This window comes from Bos taurus, chromosome 8, assembly GCF_002263795.3.
Source record: "Bos taurus isolate L1 Dominette 01449 registration number 42190680 breed Hereford chromosome 8, ARS-UCD2.0, whole genome shotgun sequence".
NCBI classification, from domain to species: Eukaryota; Metazoa; Chordata; class Mammalia; order Artiodactyla; family Bovidae; genus Bos; species Bos taurus.
This window is the reverse complement of record NC_037335.1, coordinates 85,377,821-85,395,510: the sequence shown is the minus strand read 5'-3', so window position 1 is coordinate 85,395,510 and position 17,690 is coordinate 85,377,821. Positions and strand designations below refer to the sequence as shown.

The following is a 17,690-nucleotide window of genomic DNA, read 5'->3' as shown; positions in this document are numbered from 1 at the left end:
AACCCAAGAATATAAAGTCTGTCACTGTTTCCACATCTATTTGCCATAAAGTGATGAGACCAGGTGCCATGATCTTAGTTTTCTGAATGTTCAGTTTTAAGCCAACTTTTTCTCTTCTTTCACTTTCAAGAGGTGCTTTAGTTCACAATCAATAGCCAGACAAAAAAATAAAAGATAATTACAGTTGAAAATCATAATGTAAACATGATTAACCTAACAATATAAAATAATTACATATAGTTTGGGAGGTCAAGTAGAGTGATGTGGTAAGTATAAGTACATACATGCACATGTTTTCATCTGCCAAGCCAGTCTATCGTTTGGTTGGTGCATTTAATCCATTTACAATTAAGGTAGTTATTGATACGTATGATCCTAATACCATTTTCTTAATTGTTTTGAGTTTAATTTCTGTAGGTCTTTTCCTTGCCATGTTTCCTGCCTAGAGAAGTTCCTTTAGCATTTGTTGTAAAGCTGGTTTGGTGGTATTGAATTCTCTTAACTTTTGCTTGTCTGGAAAGCTTTTGATTTCTCCATCAAGTCTAAAGGAGAGTCTGGCTGAGTAGAGTATTTTTGGTTCTTCCTTTTCATCACTTTAAATATATTATCATGCCATTCCCTTCTGGCTTATAGAGTTTTTGTTGAGATATCAGCTGAGAGCCTGATGGGAGTTCCCTTGTTTATTATTTGTTGTTTTTTCCTTGTTGCTTTTAATATTTTATCTTCATCTTTAATTTTTGTGAGTTTGAGCACTATGGGTCTCAGTGTGTTCCTCCTTGAGTTTATCCTTCCTGGGACTCTCTGTGCTTACTAACTTGATTGACTGTTTCCTTTCCCATGTTATGGAAGTTTTCATCTATCATCTCTTCAAATATTTTCTCAGGCTGGTCATTTCTCTTTCTTCTCCCTCTTGGATTCCTATAATGCAAATGTTGGTGCATTTAATGTTGTCCCAGGGGTCACTTAAGCTGTCTTCTTTTCTTTTCATTCTTTCCTCTATATTCTTTGTTCTGTGGCAGTGATTTCCAGCATTCTGTCCTCCATATAATTTATCTGATTTTCTGTCTCAGTTAGTCTGCTATTGATTTCTTCTACTGTATTATTCATCTGTTTGTTCTTTAGTTCTTGTAAATCTTTGGTAAACAGTTCTTGCATCTTCTCCATTGTTTTCACAAGACCTTGGATCATCTTCACTATCATTATTCTGAATTCGTTTTCTGGAATGTTGCCTGTCTCCACTTTATTCAGTTGCTTTTCTGGGGTTTGATCTTGTCCCTTCATCTGGGACATAACTTTATGCTTTTTCATCCTGATTAACTTTCTGTAATGTAGTTTTCAATACAAGAGAACACTCTACACATGGACATCACCAGATGGTCAACACTGAAATCAGACTGATTATATTCTTTGCAGCTAGAGATGGATAAGCTCTATACAGTCAGCAAAAACAAGACCAGGGGCTGACTGTGGCTCAGATCATGAACTCCTTATTGCCAAATTCAGACTTAAGTTGAAGAAAGTAGAGAAAACCACTAGACCATTCAGGTATGACCTAAATCAAATCCCTAATGATTATATAGTGGAAGTGAGAAATAGATTAAGGGACTAGATCTGACAGACAGAGTGCCTGATGAACTGTGGACGGAGGTTCATGACATTGTACAGGAGACAGGGATCAAGACCATCCCCATGGAAAAGAAATGCAAAAAAGCAAAATGTCTGTCTGAGGAGGCCTTACAAATAGTTGTGGAAAGAAGAGAAGCCGAAGGCAAAGGAGAAGAAGAAAGAGATACCCGTTTGAATGCAGAGTTCCAAAGAATAGCAAGGAGAGATAATAAAGCCTTCCTCAGTGATCAGTACAAAGAAATAGAGGAAAACAACAGAATGGGAAAGACTAGAGATCTCTTCAAGAAAATTAGAGCTACCAAGGGAACATTTCATGCAAAGATGGGCTCAATAAAGGACAGAAATGGTATGGACCTAACAGAAGCAGAAGATATTAAGAAGAGGTGGCAAGAACACACAGAAGAACTGTACAAAAAAGATCTTCACGACCCAGATAATCACAATAGTGTGATCACTCACCTAGAGCCAGACATTCTGGAACGTGAAGTCAAGTGGGCCTTAGGAAGCATTACTACAAACAAAGCTAGTGGGAGTGATAGAATTCCAGTTGAGCTATTTCAAATCCTGGAAGATGATGCTGTGAAAGTGCTGCATTCAATAGGTAGCAAATTTGGAAAACTCAGCAGTGGCCACAGGACTGGAAAAGGTCAGTTTTTATTCCAATCCCAAAGAAAGGCAATGCCAAAGGATGCTTAAACTACCACACAATTGTACTCATCTCTAGCAAAGTAATGCTCAGAATTCTCCAAGCCAGGTTTCAACAATACATGAACTGTGAACCCAGATGTTCAAGCTGGATTTAGAAAAGGCAGAGGAACCAGAGATCAAATTGCCAACATCCACTGGATCATCGAAAAAGCAAGAGTTCCAGAAAAACATATTTCTGCTTTATTGACTATACCAAAGCCTTTGACTGTGTGGATCACAATAAACTGTGGAAAATTCTTCAAGAGATGGGAATACCAGACCACCTGACCTGCCTCCTGAGAACTCTGTATGCAGGTTAGGAAGCAACAGTTAGAACTGGACATAGAACAACAGACTGGTTCCAAATAGGAAAAGGAGTACATCAAGGCTGTATTTAACTTATTTAACTGCTATGCAGAGTACATCATGAGAAACGCTGGGCTGGATGAAGCACAAGCACAAGCTGGAATCAAGATTGCTGGGAGAAATATCAATAACCTCATATATGCAGATGACACCACCCTTATGGCAGAAAGTGAAGAACTAAAGAGCCTCTTGATGAAAGTGAAAGAGGAGAGTGAAAAAGTTGGCTTAAAGCTCAACATACGGAAAACTAAGATCATGGCATCTGGTCCCATCACTTCATGGCAAATAGATGGAGAAAGAGTGGAAACAGTGAGAGACTTTATTTTTTTTAGGCTCCCAAGTCACTGCAGATGGTGACTGCAGCCATGAAATTAAAAGATGCTTGCTCCCTGGAAGAAAAGTTATGATCAACATAGACAGCATATTCAAAAGCAGAGACATTACTTTACCAACAAAGGTTCATCTAGTCAAGGCTATGGTTTTTTCCAGTAGTCATGTATGGATGTGAGAGTTGGACTACAAAGAAAGCTGAGCGCTGAAGAATTGATGTTTTTGAACTGTGGTGTTGGAGAAGACTCTTGAAAATCCCTTGGACTGCAAGGAGATCCAACCAGTCCATCCTAAAGGAAATCAGTCCTGAATGTTCATTGGAAGGACTGATGTTGAAGCTGAAACTCCAATACTTTGGCCACCTGATGCGAAGAGGTGACTCATTTGAAAAGACCCTGATTCTGGGAAAGATTGAAGGTGAGAGGAGAAGGGGACGACAGAGGATGAGATGGTTAGATGGCGTCACTGACTCGATGGGCATGACTTTGGGTGAACTCCGGGAGTTGGTGATGGACAGGAGGCCTGGCGTGCTGCAGTTCATGGGGTTGCAAAGAGTTGGACACGATGAGCGACTGAACTGACTAAATGTTTTTATTCTAGCTGTGGGATTGTGGTTCTTCTTGCTTCTTCTGTTTGCCCTCTGATGGAGGAGGCTAAGTGGCTTGTGTAAGTTTCTTGATGGGAGGGCCTGCCAGTGGGAAAAACTGGGTCTTGCTTTGGTGGACAGGGCCTTGCTCAGTAAAACTTTAATCCAATTATCTGCTGATGGGTGGGGTTGTACTCCCTCACTGTTAGTTGTTTAGCCTGAGGCAACCCATCCCTGGGGTCTAGGGCTCTATGGTAGGGTTAATGGTGACCTTGAAGAGGGTGTATGCCAATGGGGGCCTTCCAGGACTACTGCTGCCAGTGCCCCCTTCCCTGTGGTAAGCCCCTGTCAATCCTCGCCTCCACAGGAGACCCTCCAACACCAGCAGGTAGCTTTGGTGAGTCTCCTGTGGGGTCACTGCTCCTTTTCTCCTGGTCTTGGTACACGTAGATTTTATATGTACTCTCCAAGACTAGAGACTGTTTCCCTCAGTCCTGTGGAAGTCCTATAATCAAATCCTGCTGGCTTCAAGGTCAGATTCCCTGGGAATTCCCAGTCTCTTGGTTGGATCCCCAGGCTGGGAAGCTTGACATGGGGTTCAGAACCTTCACAACAGTGGGAAAACTCCTTTTGTATTATTGTTCTTCAGTTTATGGGTCACCAACCCGGCAGGTATAGGATTTGATTTTATCGTGGTTGTGCTCCTCCTACTGTTTCACTGTGGCTTTTTTGTCTCTGGACATGGGATATATTTTTGTGGTGGGTTCCAGCATCCTCCTGTCAATGGTTGTTCAACAGCTAGTTGCAATTTTGGTGCTCTTGCAGAAGGAGATGAGTGCATGTCCTTCTACTCTGCCATCTTGAACTGGAAGCTTAAATAACTTGGTCTTTTGTCTGATTGTCCGAAGAGGCTTTTCTTTTTCTTTTAAAAACCAATGATTTTACTAGAGTATGTGTTACTGTTGACCAGCCTGGGTTGATTTTTGCATGTAAATGGAGTAAATTTGTAGTATATACTTGTAAGTACATTGCTCTTTCACTGAGCAATTTTTTTTGATAGCGTAGTTTTTTAAATTATTATTTATTTTTTCCCATTATTTCAGTTTTCTTTTTCAGATATACCTGTTATACTTACATTGAATCTTCTTTGTCCTCTGTATCTATCACTTTTCTCAAATCTTCTTAAACTTTACTTTGTAAATTTGCTTTCCTCCTTCCCTCCTTTGTTTCTCTTGGACTCATTTGGTTTTTGCTTCCCAGGTGGCACTAGTGGTAAAGAACCCACCTACCAACGCAGGAGACATAAGAGACATAGGCTCAATCCCTGGGTCAGGAAGATCTGCTGGAGGAGGGCATGGCAACCCATTCCAGGAGAATCCCATGGTGAGAAGCCTAGTGGGCTACAGTGCAGAGGATCACAAAGATTTGTATACAACTGAAGCAGCATTGGAGAAGGCAGTGGCACCCCACTCCACTACTCTTGCCTGGAAAATCCCACGGATGGAGGAGCCTGATAGGCTGCAGTCCATGGGGTCGCTAAGAGTCGGACACGACTGAGCGACTTCCCTTTCACTTTTCACTTCATGCATTGGAGAAGGAAACGGCAACCCACTCCAGTGTTCTTGCCTGGAGAATCCCAGGGATGGGGAAGCCTGATGGGCTGCCGTCTATGGGGTTGCACAGAGTCGGACACAACTGAAGCGACTTAGCAGCAGCAGCAGCAGCAGCAGGAGCAGCATAGCACATCCATCAGTTTAATATTCAGTTTCTCAAAATTTTCCTCTTTATTTCTAATTCTTTCCTGAGTTCATCTGCTTTTTTTTTCAGATCTTGTTTTTAACCAATCATCTCATTTCTGAATTTTTCATATTCTATTTTTTTGCTATTCTATCATAGCATCTATAATCTTAATTTTTAAAGCTCATTTAAATATTAGACATGTCTTTATTTTGTAAGCATATATCTCTGCATTCTTTCATTATTTATAGGAATGTTATTCCAAATTTAACCCATTAATCTTTTTTTCTTTTAATAATTTTATATGGGATTGTTGTTCATGTTATATGAGATGGGGCAGAACTGCTTCCCTAGCTTCATAGTTTCAGGGTGTCGTTCTCTGTGGTTTTTGAAAAGTGATGAAAAAATAGCCCAAACAAAAAACCTCACACTTTCCGTTCCTCTCCCAACTTTCCTTTCCCTCTTCCTTTGCACTCATTTCTCTCTCCTTGTCAAACAGAATCCACTTCCAGCAGCATCACCTTTGTGGGAGGCTTTCTTGGGCTAACAGCTTTGGGCTGTTAGCTTTGACTTGATAGAGGCCATACGCTGTCAGGGATACCTGTAGGGGACCTGAGATTCAGGTGTCTGCAACCTTTACTTTTTCATTAGAGTATTAAGATGTTATGTGCATTTCTCATGCTCATGAATGTATGGTGTAGTTTTCCAGTGGTTACAACATGTGTGATAGTATAACAAAATGAATGCAAGGCACATATGAGAATCCAGTTGTTTTCTCTTGTCAGAACTTAGAGATTTGCAAAAATTAAAAACAATGCCACTAACTTAAAAATATTTATATTAAGAAGTACTGAATGGGTTTATGTTAAGTGAATTATTTTAGAAAGGTGTCAATTACTAATATGTGTGTGTGTGTGTGTGTGTCTGGTCATGTTAAATCACTTCAGTTGTGTCCAACCCTTTGTGACCCCATGCACTATAGTCCACCAGGCTCTTCTACCTATGAGATTCTTCAGGCAAGAGTACTAGAGTGGGTTGCCATGCCCTTCTCCAGGGGATCTTCCCAACCCACAGATCAAACCCTTATTGTCTCCTGCATTGGCAGGCAGGTTCTTTTCCACTAGCACCACTGGAGAAGCCATATATATATTATATATATATATATATATATTATATATATAATATATAATTAATATAATAATATGTAAAATTATAATAGTTATATAATTATATAATTATATTATATAATCATACATTATAATTATATAATTGTTATATAATTATATATTATATAATGTATTATATAATTATATATTGTAATATGTATTATTTATATAATAATTATATAATACATATATAAAAATCAATAAATATTACATAATAGAAATAAGCAAAAGCTGTTTGAGGAACTCACTGATGCTTAGGAGAGCAAAGTTGTCCTGAGATAAACCAGTCAGAACTGCTGCATAGGAGCCCATGTTTGTTGTGTGCGTTTGTGTATGTGGAAGCCCCTGTTGTATGCGTGTGCCTGTTTCAGTGACTCTACAGCTTTGCTTTCTGTTGCACAGTCTCTCAGTTGCTGAGAGTGGGATGGTGAAGTTATAAGCCTAACTGTGGCTTTGTCTATTTCTCCTTTCAGCTCTACCAGGTTTTGCTTCATGTATTTGGAAGCTCTGATGGCTGGTGTGGACTTACTCAGAATTATGTATCCCTGGTGGGCTGATCCTTTTATCACTGTGTAATGTTTCTGTGGGGAAGGAAAAGGCAACCCACTTCAGTATTCTTGCTTGGAAATCCCCATGGACGGAGGAGCCTGGCAGGCTATGGCTCATGGGGTTGCAAAAGAGTCAGACACAATTTAGCGACTAAACAAGACACAAATGTTTCTGTAATTTTCTTTGCTCTAAAGTCTACTTTATCTAATAAACCATTCTGTTTTTAATAAATAATGAATGATATAACCTATCTATAACATTGTATTTTAATCTTTCTGGAAGGTAGGATTTATTAGTCATTTTTATCTACTAAGCCAATCTGTCTTTGGTGCATTCAGACCATCTGAATTTAGGTAATTGTTAGAATTTGTCAGCCATTTTATTATTTGTTTGTTTTCTGTATTCCTCATTCTTCTTCTCTTTCCTTTTTTTTTTTTTCTCTTTCCTGTTGTAGTTATTTGAACATAAAAAAAATCCCATCTTGATTATAGTGAGTATATTACTACAGTTTTCCTAGTGCTTACTCTAGATATATGTAACTTGGCGTAGTCTACTGGCATGGGATGTTTTATTCTCCAGGCCAGAATCCTGGAGTGGGTAGCCTTTCCCTTCTCCAGGGGATCTCCCCAACCCAGGGATCAAACCCAGGTCTCCCGCAATGCAGGCGGATTCTTTACCAGCTGAGCCACAAGGGAAACCCAAGAATACTGGAGTGTGTAGCCTATCCCTTTTCCAGCAGATCTTCCCGACCCAGGGATTGAACTGGGGTCTCCTGCATCGCAGGTGGATTCTTTACCAACAGATCTATCAGGGAAGCCTGTTGAATGAAGTGGAGAACCATTACTTCCATTATGCCCCTATACACTCCACTTCCTTGTTTTTATTTATTTAAATTAATAATAATATAATGGAGTATAGTTGCTTTACAATGTTAAGTTTCTACTGTATAGCAAAGCGAAGCTATATATATACACATATCCCCTCTTTTTGGGGTTTTCTTTCCTTTTAGGTCACCACAAAGCACTGCATAGTTTCCTGAGCCACACAGTAGTTTTTCATTAGTTATCTATTTCATACATTGAATCAATAGTGTACATATGTTAATTCCAATCTCCCAATTCATCCCACCTTCCCCTCTTGGTGTCCAAACATTTGTTCTCTACATCTGTGTCTCTATCTCTGCTTTGCAAATAACCCAATTTTTAAACATAACTGACCCAGGTATTTTTTTCTATATACACTGACACCATGGCTCTACTTTCCTTTCCTCCACCCTCTTCCCTTTTACGCATATTACATTTGTTGAGTCCTCTCTATGCACCAGTGTTACACCAGGAGTAGCAGTTTCATGGATGAAAAGAAATACCAACAAATCCAGCATATTACGTTTAAGTCACGTGAGACACACATACGGACTTTGTTTTTAAACTTTATCACTTCTTAAAAGGCCTGTCTCCAAACACAGTCACATTCTGAGGTACTAGAGGTTAGGATTTCAACATATGAATTTTAGGACTTAATTCAGCTCATGACACCTCCCTACCTCTGTGGTCATCGGGTAGTTGAATTTAATTACATTTAACAAAATGTTAATTAATACATAGTTTGAAGGGATCAGAGCTGAGTTTTGAAGGACACTCAGAATTAACAATAATAAAGTATTGAGAATTATTCTTCCACCATTGTATAGAAAGAATGAAGGTGTGGACTGAAGTGGGTAGCTAGGTGGCAGACAATGCAGAACTCGTTTTGGGTGCTGATGGAAGGAGATGGCATGAACAAGTGGCATACAGACATGCACTAGACTTGGCTCCTGGTGGAGGGATGAATGACTGAATGATTCCTGGGTGTCCCCAGCATCAGCAGAGTGGAAGCTCAGAGGAGCACAAATCAGTTGTTGAAAGAATAGTTTTATATTAATCTCTTTCATTTGTTTTGGAACTCTGAGCATAAAGGACATCCTTAGAAAGCAACTAATCATCTAAACTTTGCTAAAATAATTTAGAAAATGTCACCTACTGGTCCCAGGAAAATTAAATTTAGTATTCAGTTAAAACTGTATAAAATGGCCCATATTTGATAATTTTTGACCTGCAGAAATGGCCATTCAGTATAGTTCAACATAATTCAATGTCTGAGTATCTGTTTTGTTTTTAAGAGGAGAAAGAAATGAAAAGGCAATTCACTAAATCAAAACCAAGTAATATTTGCAGACTGTAATCAAATGGTTAGGTAAGTAGGAATGTATTCTAAAAATAACTTTTCTCCCAAAGAGGCAATCTGAAGAGTAAAACATCTTTTAATTTTAATCAAGAAAGGCAGGAGGCAAGGGCATAATAGCCTTCTGTTGTGATGTAAATTGCAGTGGATGTATGAAACTTTTATTTTTTCAGGGCAAAAGATTTTATGATATTAACATCTTATTGGGACATTATTTTTAGTGACTAGCTATTTTAATTGACGATTTAGAATGAAGGTTCACTACAGCTCTACTGTTGAATGGCTCCATTGTGATTACTTGTAAATCAGTTTTATTGTCAGCCAGAGCTGGGCTAATCAGAGATCAGCTCATGCTTAAAAGCATAACTAAAAAATAATCCACCGCTGTGTAACAGGATTTGTTGAATCTTTCTCCTGCCATTTTATCTGTAAATAATTTTCAACTACCTAACACTGAAAAGTGAAAGTCGCTCAATCGTGTCTGACTTTGTGACCCCATGGACTATTCAGTCCATGGAATTCTCTAGGCCAGAATACTGGAGTGGGTAGCCTTTCCCTTCTCCAGGGGATCTTCCCAACCCAGGGATTGACCCAAGTCTCCCACATTGCAGGAGGATTCTTTACCAGCTGAGCCACAAGGGAAGCCCAGATATTAGGGCTTCCCTGATAGCTCAGATGGTAAAGAATCCACCTGCAATGCAGAAGACCCCGGTTCAATTCCTGGGTTGGGAAGATCCGTTGGAGAAGGGATAGGCTACCCCCTCCAGTATTCTGGCCTGGAGAATTCCATGGACTGTATAGTCCATGGGGTTGCAAAGAGTCAGACATGACTGAGCAACTTTCACTTCAACACTGAAAAGGGCTCCTTGGGTAAGGTGTTACTCTTGGGTCACATTCATAAAAAGCACCAAAGGAAATGTGGTTCTTAATTTACTGAAAATGTATCAATGCTTAATAATTTTGAACAACAAAGATCCTATGAGTAAGCTGTCACTTTTAAACAATTCCTCAAATTATCCTCAAATTATTTGGGGACCTTCAGATATCAAGAACTTGGGGCACACACTCTGTCTACAATATACTATCTCTGGAAACTTTTTCAGACCTCTAGAGAACAGCCAGAAATAGCACCCAAGCATATATAAGCAACTGTCCTCCATTTAAGAGAGAAATACAGAAACTTCCTCTCTATTGAAGTATGATATATGTTTAATTTTCATGGAATCCAGAGTGATGAAAGCACATACTCTTTCTTTCTCAGATAGAACTGGGAAGTTGGTTGAAGCTATGAGAAAGTAGATCAGCATAGTGTTTCTGAGTTATACAAACAGATGAGGCAACTTTAAAATAGCAGCACTTCATCTCAAAGAGCATCAGCAAGTTCACTGAAACAGGAAAAAGAACACGAAGTGGCAAGAAATCATGCACTTTCTATATATGTATGTATGTTTGCGTGTGTGTATCACACACATATATATAATAGCAATAGAGTGAGCTCAGTCTTTTTCAGAGGACAAAAATTGTAGGATATTTCCACTGAAGTTACAGAATGCGGTGCTCTGTAATGCCATCATGGAATCTAGTGCTGAAAGAGTCTCAAGAGGGAGAACATACTTCAAAGTCAGTCAGAGGGGAATCCTTTCATCAGCCAAGTATGAAAAGTACTTCACTCCTGGCCTGGTAAGAGAAGTAATCAAGAAAATGCATGTGCTCAGCCATGGTAGTTAAGTTCTGAATGTGTGCAGTTTTGGCTCTTTCCACTCTGCTGAGCTTAATTTTTGTAGGCCTGTAACTTCTTCTAGTAGGTAGACTTCTATCCTGTGGGCTACAGAGAACTCTTCACCAGTTCAAATACTGGAAGGCAGGAATCCTGCTGACCTTGAGATTTTCCTCCCATACTTCTCTTAGAATCCTCCTATCTGCCTGTCTCCATCCCTTGGTCATTCTGAACCAACAGAGTCGGGGCTGACTAGAGCCTGGCCAGCTGACTACTCAGTCTGCAACTCAAGACTGCTCACTAGGAAATCCTAATCACAAAGCCAAATCTTTATCATCAGGATCTCAAGAGCACTAAGCTAAAGAAGTAAAAGACAAAGATCATGTGCTTTTTTCCCCCCACTTTTATTCAAATAAATACAAAACCTGTATACAACTTGATTAATCACACCATCTCTCTTTCTCAGACTGGTGCACTTAGATTTTAGACAGGCACTGCTGTGGTCACAGCATGGCTGTGCAGGATTTATTCTCTAATCTGAAATGATCATTTCAGATGCACAGGCCAAGAGCCACTTGTCAAATGAGCCATGGTGGCACCTGTCCATTTGAGATCGACAAACATAAGGATAAATATCTTTTTAGGTATAAAATACATATCTTTATAATGTACCTTTGGATAAATGTAATTGTTTTCTCCCTGTCTTTCCCAGATCAGGCACTTGAAAATGAAAAATTTCACGAATGGGCAAACCAATTCACTAAAATTCACTGGATTTGATTTCCTAAAAATTCAAACAGTATGGCATTTGCCACTAGAGTTAGTAAGACCAATAATGACAGACATTTTTGATGTGCTAGAGTTGATTCAGAAATGTACAAGTTGGAGAAATTTCATTTCTTGTAAATTAGTTACTCTCTCTGAAATTCTGTCTTTCAGATTAAGTAGTAGCTTTAGTTTGAAACTGGTTTAATATCACTTTTATTGGGGAAAAAAGAGAGGCTTGGCCTCTTGTGCCCCACATATTCACTTAAATATTATTTAATGGCTTTGATTACTGATAGTTTGGTTTATAAGGAACTAAATAATTTAGGCAATTACTTCCTCTTATCTAAAACCTGTAGGGTGAATGCAACCTACAATGAGTCAAATTCAATTTAAACATCTAAATTCTCACAGAAAAGCAACCAAAGATAAAGCCCTGAGGCAACTGGGTCTATGAAACAGTAGACTTAGGACGTGTGGGCTGGGGCTCATGCTATCACAATGTCAGCATGAACAGAACTGCCTCTGGGGAGTGGCTGTGGCTATGGAGGCCGCCCCTGTAAGACAGTTCTGCTGGAGTCTTGCAGCTTCCTGCACTGCTTGTCACCGATCCTACTTTCTCTGTAAAGATGCTGCTCAGCTCAGCAACAGCCCAGAAAAGTGGGAATAAGGCTTGATGTGTTAAGAACTGTTCCTTCCGCCTGTGACAGCAGAGGTCAGTGAGGTTGTCAGGAAGCCTGACAAAGAGCAAGCCTATTTCCCACAGTAAAAAGTCCCGAACACTGTACTGTCAATCCTTTAACGTAAAACTAAAACACTCACAAAAATAATACATTTGAGACTGTTTGCCACATTTGTAAAAAGGAAAAACAAAAAAATCAAAAAATGTAAAAAAAATCCTTTAAAATGTTGTAACAATAGCCTTCTTATAACAAATATCTTACAGTTTAAGACACTTAGTGACTTCCTGAAGGTCCGTATCAGGGCATACACTGTAAAGTTTTACTATTAAAATTATCTATTTGGTAAACAGATAATTCCATCAATAAAGAGACGAGCTCCATCAATAAAATAATTGTTTTGGAAAGAAGAGTCAACTTTTTCCAAAATGTCAAAAAAGAACAAGGATGTAAACACCATATTCTTAAAATATTAATACAACAATATTAATTCAGTTAAATAAATACATAAATAAAAGAAGTGGCACTGACTTTATGGCAATTTTTTAACATAAAAATGTAACTGAAGGATATTTTAAAATAAATAATTGCTCCAAACAGGAACAAGCATTTCTGAGCACAAACCGAGAGCATCTGAAATAAAGTGCTATGAAACGAAGCAGTTCCACACTTCAATTTGTTCAGCTATGAGTAGAAATGCCACCCAGATCTTCAAGTCTGAAATAGTCATGAAGGGAAAGTCAGCGTCACTAAATGCCAGGCTCAGGGTTATCTTTTGTCATTTTTCTTTTTTCTTCCAGTGTGCGCTTAAATATTTTCTTCAGGGTGTTGTAGACTATTGGGCCATTTTCAGAATCAAAATTAACCTAGTGATAAAGAAAATTTATATTCAGTATACTATAACAAGAATTCAGGATACTATAACCAGTCTTTATTCTGGGAGAAAAGAAAGGGGGTGGAGAAAAACAAAGACTTACAAACAAAATTACATACAATTTTATAAGGACACACAATACAGTTCACATATTAGTTTAAATTAAAGTAGTATATTAGAACTGCCAATTATGTCAATACTAAACTTACAAATGAAAACTAAAACAATTAAATCTAGTGCCTGGATAGATACTGTACTCCTGAAGCAAGCCAACAGTGAGTGTGATGGGGGTTTTGAATCCAGAGACTAATCATGGCTGGCCTAAGGGAAAAGTCTCCTTATTAAAACAGTGCACACCAGGTTAAGTGTTGCACTGAGGTGACCTGAATAGGAAGCCTAGCTCTCTGTAAGCAACTGTAGCCTTGGGTCATATCTAACCTTTCTGTAAAATGGAGATCACAACATCCATCTCCTTAGGATTTCCGTGAGTACAAAATAGGAAAATCTAACACAGGCATGACACATGTAAAAACCTCTCTGTAAAGTTAATTTCCTTTCCCATTGGTGGGAAGGCACCATGGACACATATTTGGATTGCTTATCCAAGTTCACTGTATTGCAGGATTGCAATGACATTAGGACAGAGAACCAGGGCAATCACCACACCTCCACCCTACTCCCACTGCCAAATGTGCAACTCCCAAGATCAGGACTCCTTGACCAGTGATCCCTTCCCTTCTGGAGGGAGACAGGAAGGCCGTTCCCTCCAGGGGGGCTGGGAAGGGTCTCACACAACTTGTGGACACTGGCAGAAGACACGACGGTGTTGGGTCAAACAACTTTATGACTCAAGGCAGCACACGCTCCATAATCACATGGGTTCCCTTGCCTTCCAAGCCCCCTGGGGATGATGCAGGGGGACACAAGTGGAGGCCACACAAGCAAGGAGTCTGCCTCACTGCTGAGGAACTCCCCAGTGTCTGATGAGGGAGCTGTGCCAAGGCTGCTAAGCTGTGGCCTGAAGGAAATCTCATCTATTACACTGGAAGCAGATGCTACACAGATTTCCTTCACAAGCTAGTCTGGAATAAAAGCTATCAGGGCCTTATTCCTAAGACTGTACACAAGGGGAGAGACCCAAGAACAGTCTTCTAACATTTTTATAGACAGGTTTGGAACAACCAATATATTTAACTTTTCATTAGTATTGCTGTAAAAGGTCAATAGAAGTTGTAAAGAATTTCTACTGCTTTCAGGGAGACCAGTATTAAGGACTTATTTTTAATTAAATTCAGAAATTTAACTTTATCTTAATCATTGTTTTGTCTATCCTATCTGCAAAACTTAATAATATTAGTAATGGCCTGAACTGCATACTTTTGTTACACACCAAACCACAATCCTCCCCACACAGCAGGTAATCTCTGGGTCTATGAAAACATAAACACAGTTGTAAAAGATCACATAATTTGGTTTTGATGTGGTAACTCTGGAAATAGTCACAAAGAGACTGACTGAGAGGATGCAAAGTGGTTAGTGCTGTAAAGCTCTAGATGAAGAAAAAAGCTCTGGTTGAGGAACAAAGAAATCTGTAAGAAGGACATCACTTTGGAAAAAGTGGATGGGGAAAGAGATTGGTAAATGAGTACAAATAACAATTGCTATTAATATAAATGTTTGCCAAAGATGCTGTCATCAAAAAACAGGGTTCTTTGTTTAATGATATTTTGGTATCACATACAAGAAACACAAAACAAATTAGCTGAGGGGAACCTTTTCTCTTGGCACGAAATCTGGCATCTTTCTTCAGTCAGGAAAGACTGCTGCAGGACAAAAGGATGTGCATGTAAAGGAAACTTTGCTTAGGATCTGCCAACCAGACACGGTACTGAACTGCCAAAGCTGCATGTTAAATTCTCAATAGGCGGTTTCTTGTTCAGACCCAAAGTAGAACTGGCTCAAGAAGAAAAGATTCTCTCCCAGGGTTAGAATTCTACTAGGCACATGATTTAAAAATATTTCCTCAACACTTAATTGTTTCTCTCTGCATAAAAGTTCTTTGTTTCAAAGTTTTCCTTCAAAAAACCCATGGTTCAGCCTTTTCTTATATCATTGTTAGGAAACTGGTATTTTTTAGCCAAAAGTCTGTAACTTTCATGAAATGTCAAACATATTTCCACTAAAGGGAAACATGGCCAAAAGTTTTATTTTAGAGAAGGATGACAACCTCTGGATTCTGATTTACTAAGATTATACTGTGGTCTGAAGTGGGAAGGAGGAGTGCAACCCACCTTAGTGAAAGCTTTAATGGCGCGGGCAAGAACAGCTTCCTCCACGTCTGCAGGAATCGTCTGCAGGCTCACTATGCAATGCAACACGCAAAGAATAGTTTGTTGCTGGCCCTGTTTTGCAGAAATCGAAATCAAACAAGTTGTCTGAAAAATGCCTCAAGAAATAAACTCAAAACAACTGCTGAGCCAAGAACTGGTTTGCAATCAAGTATTCACTACCTCAAATACTAAACTATCTACCAAGGGCTCTACCAATGTTTACTGTTACATGTTAATCTGAACAGCTTTCAGGAGATAATATCAAAGCTGGTTATTTATTACACAAAATATACTTGAATCTGAAGATAAGTGCAATTTTTAATCAAAGGCCTTCCATGCAGTGTACTGAAGATGATTCATTCTTGCTGTTTTTAGACACAGTCACTCAGTGTCTGGCACCTCAAGCAGTATGTGTACTAGACAGCTGAGTACTCAGCACTCAGTGCCTTCATCATGTCTTGCCAGTGGCAGACAATACTGAATGGGGAAGGACAGAAGAAGAAAGACCACCACAGCCCTCCAGGAACATGCTAAAGCATAAGGGGAAAGGTTCCTGAAGAATGTGTCCCCAGCTTAACTCCTAAGGGTTGTTTCCTTTGGAGAAGCAAAGGAAAAACCCTATCACTGGAGCAATTTGCATCCAACACACCCTGTCCACTGAGTCACTAATTTTACTTCTGAAAATCTACTCCAAGGACATAATCTGAAATGCAGAAAAACATGCGATCACAAATTATCATTACAGTGATCTGTATCAAAACTCTAAATAATGTAAACACCCTGCATGTGAGGACTGGAGTGAATAATGTGGAAATAGCACAACGAGACAGAAAAGTACAGGACCTTGGTGCCAGAGTTTGTATCTTGCTCTGACACAGGCTGTGTGCTGTGGGCAGACTGCTTCACATTCCCTCTTCCGAAAAGTCGGGCCCCTACCTCTCTGAGCGATGGAGATGAACAAAGGTGAAAACAGAAATTATGACCCAGCAAGGGCCTGGCCCACTGCCACCCAGTCAGTGAAAGTTAACTGCCTTCCTTATCCCTGCTCTGGATTCATCTCTGTCATTCAAGTGCTCATGGGCATCACACAACTGTGCACAAATGCCGGTGTGTATCTCTGTGTGTCTATATTAAGCAATAGTTCGTAGCAGAAGTTTGGAAGCAATGAAATGTTTATACCACAGCATAGCAGATTACTCAAGGCTGATTATGAGGTAACATTGTTTCCTAAAACAAAACAAATCCTATTTATAGATGAAAATTTACTATCTCTACACGGTTAAAAATATTAAATTGTATAAAAGAATCTACAATGAAAAGTCTCTCTTGCTTTCTAGATCCACTGACTCCTATTACTATTCTCTAAAGGCAACCATTATTATCAGTTCCTTATTTTTCCTTCTATATTTTATATATACAAAATTATACACATTAATGTATATGTGACACACACCCTTTTTAAAGACATACAAATGAATGTATATTCCAACCCACTTCAGTTAGTCACATTATATGCTCATAGTAAATAAGTAGAAACAAACAACTGAAAATGAGAAAGTGATTAGTTACAGCATATCTCATGTTAGAGCATTATCTACCCATTTAAGTTTACATTTATGAAAAACACATGGAAAAACATCCATATTATAATTTTGAGCAAAATGAAGTATAACATTTTACGTGAAATAATTTTTACCAAGTTAACATATGTGTTGATAAGACTGAAAGAAAAAAACTTGAAAATGTTTCAATGAAAATGCTTAAAGTAGCTCTCCTGACTCATTTGATGTTGGGAAAGATTGAAGGCAGGAGAAGAAGGGGACGACAGAGGATGAGATGGCTGGATGGCATCACCGACTCAATGGACATGAGTTTGGGTGAACTCTGGGAGTTGGTAATGGACAGGGAGGCCTGGCATGCTCCAGTTCATGGGGTCACAAAGAGTCTGACACGACTGAGTGACTGAACTGAACTGAACCTGGGGTTATGGGTATTTTCCCATTTTACTTTAGTATCTTCTGAATGTTTATATTGGGGATGCATTTCTTCCCTTACCT

At 39.1% G+C, this 17,690-nt stretch overlaps 1 protein-coding gene and 1 long non-coding RNA gene across 7 annotated transcripts in view; one reads left to right on the top strand and one right to left on the bottom strand.

Annotated features, from left to right (window-relative positions):
- LOC104969435 (uncharacterized) overlaps nucleotides 1-17,690 on the top strand; it is a 76,763-nt gene that overhangs the window by 49,107 nt on the left and 9,966 nt on the right. The gene's annotated exons all lie outside the window — the stretch shown is intronic.
- PTPDC1 (protein tyrosine phosphatase domain containing 1) overlaps nucleotides 8,464-17,690 on the bottom strand; it is a 74,337-nt gene continuing 65,110 nt past the window's right edge. For 4 of the 6 annotated variants that reach the window (XM_024995721.2, XM_005210441.5, XM_024995722.2 and 1 more), the window contains 2 exons: nucleotides 15,595-15,705; nucleotides 8,464-13,295 (listed from right to left, as the gene is read on the bottom strand). In XM_024995721.2, coding sequence (XP_024851489.1) covers nucleotides 13,179-13,295; nucleotides 15,595-15,705 — 228 coding nt within the window. In that variant the 3' untranslated portion in view covers nucleotides 8,464-13,178. 6 annotated transcript variants of the gene reach the window in all.